Below are 10,000 nucleotides of genomic sequence, written 5' to 3' on the forward strand. Positions count from 1 at the left end.
TAAGTAAAAGCTAGTAAACGATATAGGTAGATAGATAAACCTCTTCTGAAACAAATTGGCGTCGCCAATGCAACTAAACTACTTCTTGTAAAATAAACCCAATAAAAGCGTAGAAAAGCCCGGTTTGAACCACAGAAAATTTTCGGCACGGCTCGTGTGAAATTGGCACGGGTGCCTATAAAACATTTTAAAATTATCATGTAAAGTTACAAATGAATAAATTATATTTGTTTGTTTGTTTTTAGCATTAGCGATGTCTTCATCACGTGTGACTCCAAGTACTTTAGCTTCTTTCTCCTCGCGTAAGTAAAAGCTAGTAAACGCTATAGGTAGATAGACAAACCTCTTATGAAAACAAAGTGGCGTCGCCAATGCAACTAAACTGCTTGTTGTAAAATATACCTAATAAAAGCATAGAAGGATCATGTAAAGTTACAAATGAATATATTTCTTTGTTTGTTTTTAGTATCAGCGATGTCTTCATCACCTGTGACTCCAAGTACTTTAGCTTCTTTCTCCTCGCGTAAGTAAAATCTAGTGAACGATAGGTAGAGAGATAAACCTCTTATGAAATAAATTGGCGTCGTCAATGCAACTAAACTGCTTGTTGTAAAATAAACCCAATAAAAGCATAGAAAAATAAATTAATAAAACATGTGATTAATAATTTTTTTGGTAAAGCTTTACTTTTGAATGTCCGTTTACACAAGCGATTTTTGTCGTAGCAACTTGATGCAAATTTTGTTACGCTCAAGTTGCAATTCAGATATTGCACGTGTAAACCCGGTGCGATTATTTTAATGCAATTATTCACCGATTTGACGCCTCCAATTCGTATGCTAAGGGTTTCAAACTTCAACCCTGCTACGATTTGGTACTCTTCATGCAGGTTCTTTGTTGATGTATCCTTCCGGCCACCATAGATAACGCAGATAGTCGCTCTTTTCAGGGATTACATGCACTTGATAAAACATGGCCTCTACGTCTGCCACTAGTGCAACGCTATTCTCTCTGAACCTCGTCAGGACTCCAACAAGCGCATTAGCTAGATCAGATCCTTGCATCACGTTGATTGTAGCGAGATCTGTGACTGTGAAGGCTAGGACCCGAGATAAACCTGTATGCTTTAAACAAGTATTCTAAGAATTCTTAGATTCGAACTCGTCAGACACAATACCTACTTGTAAAAAAAGAGTCTGTCCGTACTTCTTCATTCTCCGCCTTGTGGTTAAGTAGAAAACCATAAGCAAATCACATACGAGCAGGGTACGTAATCCCAATCGTTGTGGTTTGAACTGTGTAGCGCGCACTCAAGTTGGAACTTTGTGTTGTTGAGTGACACCCAACACCTTGTTAAAGGCTTTATATAAAAAAATAAATAAATAAATAAGAAAACTCGTCAATCGAATGCATTATGGTTAACATCTGATTGGATACTGACGGCTTAAATGACTCATTTAGTACCATACACTTCCTATTTATGTTATTTATCACTAGTTTTTCATCCCTCGCATCCACATGTCAAAAATAAGCTAAAGCAATTCTTTATTACTTTTAAATATTCATTCATAAAAGAGAATTATTTGTATGCAAATAATACATTTTAATATACAATTGGCTTGCGATCTCCTGCCTCTTGCTTTTATTTTAAGATCACTTCTCCTTGTTCTTCGTAAGGAAACCTAACTTCATTGAAGCGCCTTAGTTTCGTTTAGGTTTCCTTGCCACTTATCTCTTTATTTTTTTCCTTTCATTATCTTGGTAACTTGGGGAAATAACTAAACAAATATACGAATCAATAAATAAATAAACAGATTTCTCTTGTTCAACAGTACCTTCACCAAGTACCCCTCCTGTCACCCCAGCCACAATTTCACCAGGTAAGAGATAAAGAGAAAGCTGGCTGTATATAATAACAAACAAATTCATAAAGCCTCTCGATTTAAAGCAGCGATCAATCTCAAACGACTCCAGCTTAATCAAGTCTTGCAACCACGATTGCCACGTTTGCAAATCTTCTTGGCTTATGATGTCGTCCCATTCCAGTCCCTTTCTACATAGGTGTTGGAGTAGAGACGTTCCTTGCAGAATGAATGGTGATTTGAACTCCAGTAGTGGTATATGATGGACCTTCATTTGGTAATCTTCAGGTTCTTTGTTGATGTATCCTTCCGACCACCACAGATAACGCAGATAGTCGCTGTCTTCAGGGATTACATGCACTTGATAAAACAAGGCCTCTACGCCTGCCATTAGTGCAATGCTATTCTCTCTGATCCTCGTCAGGACTCTCACAAGCGAATTTGCCAGATCAGGTCCTGGCATCAATCTGTTGTTCAACGAGGCAGTTCCATGCTTTGCGGCGGCGTCAAAACCTATTCGCGTTTTGTCAGGTTTACGAGGATGCATCACAGGATGATGTGGCAGGTACCAAATGTATCCAGCTTTGCAGTCGACTTTCTCTTTCGGAACTTTCTTGGAGCAGCCTTTCACTACAACTGAGAGGGTCTTTCATAAAGTTTGTGTAGTTTTCGTGAAATTTGTCATCTCTGATTAGTCGCTTCTTACATGAGAGATGTCAAACGATTTTCCGCGACAACTTTGTTGTTGGGTAGGATACTTACGCCAAGGTAGCGAAATATGATAATATCCGTTGGCAATCTTCGCAGAATCCACCACGATGTTGAGAGCTTTAACAACTTATTGTAAAATTGTTCTTTCGTCGTAAATCTTCGTTTCATTAAACTCCATTTTTTCGGTATCTCCTGAATTGTTCCTGAAGCTAAACATTAGCGTCGATTAGATTGACAGTGTGGTTTTGCTAACATGTTTTCCTCTCTAGATCTAGAGGTCCTTTGATAGTCTATCTAAACCCGGTCTTGATTGCATATGGACTACCCTCTTCACTTTCCTTCACTTGTTTGGGTTCTAATGCTTTGGGAACAGCATTCCCGATCAACAGGTCGACTTTGCCAGACTCGATAGCTTGAGTTGAAATATCTTTTGCCCTCAATTTTTCACAGGAATAAACACTTGGTAACTGTAAGGCGTTCTTCTCTTGAAGGTCGTAGACCATTAAATTCATAACGGCGCAATCTGACTGAATATTGTCATTGTTCATAGTGGTCAGTGACAATGAGGCTTCGTAGCCTTGAACTTCAAGTCGATTAATTAGACGCTTGGTACAGAACGTGGTATTCGACTCAGGATCTAGAAATGCATAAACTTCCACGAGTAAGCTGCAATCTTTTGCTTTCACTCGGTATCCCAGTGCCTTGTATTGTGCCAGTCCCAGCGGAGCTACATAGACGAAGGTTTTAAACCCGATTAATGCAGCCATTGTTAGTAGTGACTTGCAATCGCGTTGATGTTCATTCAACGTTGCCTTGCAGTTTCTCTTTATTATCCTTTACGTGCAAGAATGTTAAATGCTTTCTTCCAGCTCTGCAATTGTTCACTTCACAGAAACTTTCTTTAGGGCAAGATTTTGCCATGTGACCATGAGTGTTTCGGGGAACATTTGCGTCGGCATCTGAGTAGAGATTTCCCTGTGATTCCATTCTGCGCTGAGGCAAAATACCAAGCAAAGTTGATGTCAGTTGATATACTCGTAGGTTCACTTTGTATTTTTAAGAACACATCGAAAATATCTTTCAGTTTACCCAAGGTTGAGCCTCTTTCATCCACGACTATAAAACAGTTTTTTTTTTCATCTTAAAGTAGACTTCATGCAACAAACAACAATGTGAACGCACCTTAATATATCAGGTAGAAATAGCATTTCGGTGTAGTGTTTCACATGTGATGAAGAGATCGAGTGATTCAAGTGATCGAGCGGCGATTAAGTGGTTCAACTAAAATCCAGGTGAAATGAAACCTGAACAGTAATTAATACTTACAAATTACTGATTGGCTTTCTTGGACTCGGGTACAACAAAACCTAACTGGCATAATCATTTTCACGAGTCATACCTACTCAAAGATCCCCGCGTGGGATCGTGGGTAAAGGGAGTAACAGCTCTCCCCATCCCCTTGCCACGTCCATAAGGAAACTAAATACTTCGGGAAGAGCAGGGTACGTAATCCCACTCGTTGTGGTTTGGACTCCGTAGTGCGCACTTATAACAAAAAAGAAAACTCGTCAATCGAATGCATTATGGTTAATATCTGATTGGATACTGACAGCATAAATAAGTCATTAAGTAGTACGATATTATTTCTCTTGTTTAACAGCATCTTCACCTAGTACCCCTCCTGTCACCCCAGCAACAAAGCCACCAGGTAAGAGATAGCTAGCTGTAGATAAGTAAACAAAGAAATCATAAAAGAATTTACCTTCCATAAATGAAATGGTCATGTTAAAACGCACATTTTGCAGATTGCAGGTTGTGCAGATTCAGTACTTTTTCATTTGGTAACCTCAAAAGAAGTGTTATACATTTTAGATCTATATTTACATGTTTAATATTATTAGTTAAAAAGTAAAAGTGTATTTAAGATGGAGTCTATTAATAAAACTAACTTTGAAACGTTACATGTTAACACAAGGTAGTAGGCTTATTTGGGTTCTTAGGCGTTTTGACGATTCTTTAATTCTGGGAACCAAATTATAGAAGGGATGAGGAGATAGGCACGGAGGCTGCATACACTGGTAAACCATACATAATTTTAGGTAAAGCTAAAAACTGAAATAAATGATCAATTTCTACTTGGTGGTGTCCTTCCTATTTTAACCTCCTCAACACTTATAGGCACTTATTCGCTTCCAAAAGTTATCCTTTAATGTGTTCTGTAAATCACTGCCATTGCCCTGGAAAGTTATTCCAAGCAGCACTAGAAATTCGGCCTGCTATATATTACCAATAGGACTAGAATTAACTTCCTTACACTTGGATAGATTGCAAAGCATGCAGTTTATACCTGACCAGCCAAGGTATTGCGAAATTACATCACTACTTCAATCAGATCCGGCCTTATTTACAATAACTTGCATCGAAGTATCATTAGCATATTCACCAAGAGAAGCATTCGGACAGTTTACAAGATCCAGATCATTGATAGAAAGATTAAGCAAATAAGGGTCACTAAAGCTGTCCTGTGTTGTTCGCATTGTACCAGCAGTAGCTACATATACTACTCCTAATTAAATACTGACCTATTTCGTAAAAAAACTAAGATACCATGGCCAGTTAGTAATATACCGATTTAAATTAAGGGCCTTTAATTTATCACTGAGTAAACCATGCTTCACGTTGTCAAATGCTTTAGCAAAGTCCATAGCAAAGAAACGAACATATCTACACTCCCTATCATCCAACGCTTTCAACCGGTTATGCCGCATATTGAGTCAGGCCTAGTTTCTGCAAACGCGTGTTTACTAAATTCATGATAGACAATTTTCTCGAAAAACCTGGCAATAACAGGGCTTACGTTAATACCATGAAAGTGTTGGTGTTGCGTACGTGTGTCCACCTTGGGGAGTGGACGGATTTTAGACTGATTCCATGCCTCAAGCCATGTATAGGAAAACAAGGATAAGTTCTAAATAAGGGTAACCATCGGTGCTAAAAACAGAGTATTATCTCTCCAATCCGCCAGTAGGGTATATTGTCCGGTCCTGATGCTGTCTTTTTAATCTTAGACAAGGCTAGCATAACTTCGGTTTCACTGAGTCGAGTCGATATATAGATGCTTTTCTTCATCGATTTCTAGGAACAACGGCTCCATGTCACTATCATCTTCACAAAGGTTTGCGAAAAATTCATTCAGACCACGTATAGAAAAACTCTCGTTTAAAACAGGCTGTGGTTTTTTTTTCCTTTGGGAGATATTTTTCACTCTGGGCCACCACTGTATAGTTCAGCTAATGCGTTTTTCAGCAATGAGCTCCGATACCCTCTTTGTCTCTTGTCACATTGACAGAAGCATTGGCTCTCGACTAATTCTTTTTCAACAGGTACTTGACAACAGGGGTCATCCAAGTGGGGTCTCTTGAAGACACAGTCGATGACGTTTAATAATTTTTTTTTTTTAAATTGTCCTCAGAATGTTCAAACTACAAGACCCTCAATGATGCCAGTATAGCAGCAACATACAGACGGGACGATTTATATTACTCTTGCAAGGAAAATTTTAAGCCTGGCTGGCATCGGTTTCGCGGAGAGGCTGGAAACCAAATGGCTGACACTTGCGTTAAAATGTGTCATTGTGGTGTTGTTTATCCAGGCTGGCTTAGTGGAGGACACCCCTCTGTGGAGGATGGCGCTGTCGTACGTAGGGTGTGTTTTGGCCTCGGCTGCACCTGTGATACTTTTGTTTACATCAGTGTTCGCAACTGCAGTGGATTTTACGTTTATAATCTGACGTCCATACCATCAAGGAATTGCTACTATGGTTACTGTGCCAGCACCGGATTTGAAGAGCCAACAACCTCAACGACAGGTAAACGCTCTTGCCTTCAGTATTTCGTCATCATGGATGCACACTTAAGCGTTCATTAAGAATAGGTGGGTAATCGTCGCCTCCTGGATTTCATAAACATATTCGTTACGGCGCTGTTGCCATTTTTCGTGCAACTTGTCTCGCAACGCCAAGGGTGGACAAGTTGCGCGAAACATTAGCTAATGTAATACACACTTTGCAACGGCCTGAAACGCTGCGTTAAGCTGAAAAAATCGTTGCCGAATTAGAAGTGAGTTCTACTTTTTGTAATGCTTCCCTTCTCTCAGCTTAACGCTACGTTGCAACAAGTGTTTTCAAGCATTTTGTGGTGTAGCATCTGTCCTGCGATTTGTGACGCGACTTTTTGCGTCATCGGCCAAAGTATTCCTTTAACATCATGTAATCATCGAAACGAAACAAGTTGCGAAAAAAATGACCAATGTAACATAGTGTTGACAATGTGCGAGCCAGTAAGCCATGTGAGTCATGCGAGTCATGGCTGCGAGCCATGCGAGCCTTGGCTGCGAGTCATGCGAGTATTAACGAACGCTTTTCATTTAACTAATGTATTCCTATTTTTCACGTTGCCGTGTTACCACCAATAGCGTAGCTCCTACTCCACTATAAAAACTACACACAACCCATAACTCGTTGACTCGCTCTGACGAACCGAAACGTCAGCTTTATAATCCCTGTACGGTGTTCAATTAACATTATCAACTCCGTCAACTCCATTGATAAAACCAAACATTTTCCTATGTAACACCCGTTGAGCGACTGGTTTTGCAGTAATGGGAGAACGTTTGCAAAATTACAAGAAATTTAACAAGTGTAACAACGCCTTTACTGTTAACTATGGCAATCCTTCGATGTAAGAAAGATTCTTAATTTGGTAGAATATGTGCAATTAAATGCTATGGTGTATGCTACCTTCAAGTTCACATCACTATCATTTTCAACATGTCTAGCCTTTTTTTTTTGATTGACTCCAGATGGGTGTGATGATTCGTTTCTTCAGAAGGGATGCACAAATAAACTGATTGACTTTGTTTCGAAATAACTTTATTGAAAGTTACTGCTTTTTCCACACCCATGAGCCTCATAGGAATGCTATGTGAGTTCCTTTATAACGACTTTATCGCAGAAACAACTCCGTAAAATTCTAGCCATTTTAGTGCAAGAATCTTTTTCCTCATTTCGTTAAAAGAAAGGAAAGCACCGTTCTCGTTCAATAAATGACTTCTTAGAAACACTCAACCAATGTTTGTAAAATACGGGTCGATTGTTTACATGTATTAGGTAGTTGAACCAGATTATCTGATCACCGATGGTTCCATTAGTGATTGCTCCAACATCGCAATCTCGTACCCAGATTCCTCGGGCTTTTTGGTCAGCGGTTGAGCGCCTGGAAAGACTCTGGGATAATGGACTTGAACTATTGTTTCGATTGGTCGCTTGCATAACAATGGCAGTCCGAATAATTCGGAAACCCCAGAATTTGGAGGGAGATTCAAAATCTAAAACTAATTTCAGTGCTGTTTGTTTTTTCTACCTCAGAAATATGTTAATCACAAAAATATTAAAGCGACAGGGTTTTAATTATGTTAATACCGCTCGGGAATTTTCCCACGCTGCTAAAAGCTGATTACTGTTGCTCTTCCAAAAGTACCGTGGGAAAACATTACATCAGTCCCTTTGGGGAGAAATCCGTGGAAGAAGGATTTGTCGAAGCCATTCAGAATTGCGGAAACATAAAATTGTAGTAGGAGAGGACATTGGTGTCGTTTCCACAAAAAAAATTGTCGATCGTGTTGCTTGCACGATGGTATTCTGCACGATGAAATGCGCGCTCAAACACTAAATATGCACTTGGAAAAAGTAAAAGATCAGTCTTTTAACCTTCGCAGGGACAAATTTGAGAGCCATTTTCCATTTCAATCCGAAACCTGCGGCTGCACAGTTGACCGGAAGTCCGCGATTCGAGGACTGCAAAATTGGTACCAGTCAGAGCTCTCAATCCGTGGCGCTGACCAAGAGGATCGGACGAATACAAAACATAGACCCCACGGCCATGGATCACCCCTGCGGACCCGGTCCATGGACTACCCTTGTGGACCACCCCTCATTTTGTGATGTTAAAAGCCGAAAAATCTTTAAGAGAGAGAGAGAGGTGATTCTCGGACTTATCTCAGGACAATTTCAGCAATAATTGTCTCTTATAGACACCTAAAAAATTCAGGTGGAACCCATGACCTCTGCGATGTGAGTTCGGTTGAGGCCAGGTCAATTTGTTGCGCTCGTTTGTCCCGGTGAAGGACTCGATGAATGAACTGAATGTTCATGTATATTTGAAGTGCGGGTTATAGACGAATCCCTTTGGAGCCATCAGTTGGAAATAGATGGTATATAGGTGTCTATAAGAGACAATTGCATGCTTATCAGTAGCCCATAACTATAAGCGAACAACAGCCTTATATTCCTGTTACGAATGAGAGCAGGAGCCCGAGCCCGAGCCCGAGCCCGAGCCCAATGACAAATCTCAGAAAACTAACTTGATTCCATAACCAGGTGTTTTTGTTTTTTTGCAGAAAAGGTAATCTATAAGCAAGGGGACTTTTGTCTGATTGGTTGATAATTTGCTTGTGCCCAGGCTTTTTTGACACGCGAGCGAGCGAAATAACAAACAAAATGGCGGCCGAAGACGTCTTGTTCGATTACTTGCTATAGGAATTTTTTTTAGCCACAGCATCGTGTACACCTTTTTTCTTTCGGAATAGCGGTATTTCAGTGGTAAAACTTCTTAACAGTCTTTCGCTCTTGTCTGTCTTGTGTGATCGAATTTTCGTCGGCGTCTTCATGCACAATATTGAGTTAGGCAGATTTCCGAGTAAATGTTGTCATAGATCGATTGAGGTGGGAGTTCAGCCGAGACGGCCCTGTCAGTTGAAATCTGCTAAGGTAAGATGAGTTCGCTATTCCTTTCGTTTTGTATATAATCTCAAGCTAACATAAAGAAGCACAGCTTATTAAATTTTCTTTTAAAAATTAATGTATTTTACTTTCCTTCTTGTCAACAGAAAAAAACCTTATAAGAAATGCCAGCGTTATCAACGTCCTCTTCTTCACCAGTTCCTAAATTTTAATTACTAGTTTCAACTAGCAACTTGTGTGGAGGTTTTACTATAACGCCATGGATTGAAATCAGGGGTTAGATAATAGGGGAACTGTAGGAAGCTGCACAGTAGATAGTTGATGAAGGTGCATGCGAGCTATTGCTATTTCCTATTTTTTGTGTCTTTAAAATTCGATTGTTCTTCAGGGAATTTTTCCTATTTTTTGTGCTCATGGCTGGAGAAAAATAATGTTGCAAGCTTGTGCTTCATGTTGGCAAAACAATTATTTTGAACCTCGCAATGGTGACTATAATGATGCATGTCCATTTAATACTGCTATTTTCTTCCCACTTTTAGATTTTCTTATTTTGTGACCCTTTTATCCACTTGACACCCTGTAAATAGCAATTTGTTGAAATTACTGTATACATTATGTGGAGGGGAAA

At 39.7% G+C, this 10,000-nt stretch overlaps 1 protein-coding gene across 1 annotated transcript in view; it reads left to right on the forward strand.

The window, feature by feature from the left end:
* The first annotated feature begins 472 nt into the window (after positions 1–472).
* LOC138041857 (uncharacterized) overlaps positions 473–10,000 on the forward strand; it is a 133,483-nt gene continuing 123,955 nt past the window's right edge. The window contains exons 1-4 of the mRNA XM_068887537.1: positions 473–523; positions 1,833–1,880; positions 4,234–4,281; positions 6,046–6,441. Coding sequence (XP_068743638.1) covers positions 475–523; positions 1,833–1,880; positions 4,234–4,281; positions 6,046–6,441 — 541 coding nt within the window. The 5' untranslated portion in view covers positions 473–474. The remainder of the gene's footprint in view (positions 524–1,832; positions 1,881–4,233; positions 4,282–6,045; positions 6,442–10,000) is intronic.

This window comes from Montipora capricornis, chromosome 3 (genome assembly GCF_036669925.1).
Source record: "Montipora capricornis isolate CH-2021 chromosome 3, ASM3666992v2, whole genome shotgun sequence".
NCBI classification, from domain to species: Eukaryota; Metazoa; Cnidaria; class Anthozoa; order Scleractinia; family Acroporidae; genus Montipora; species Montipora capricornis.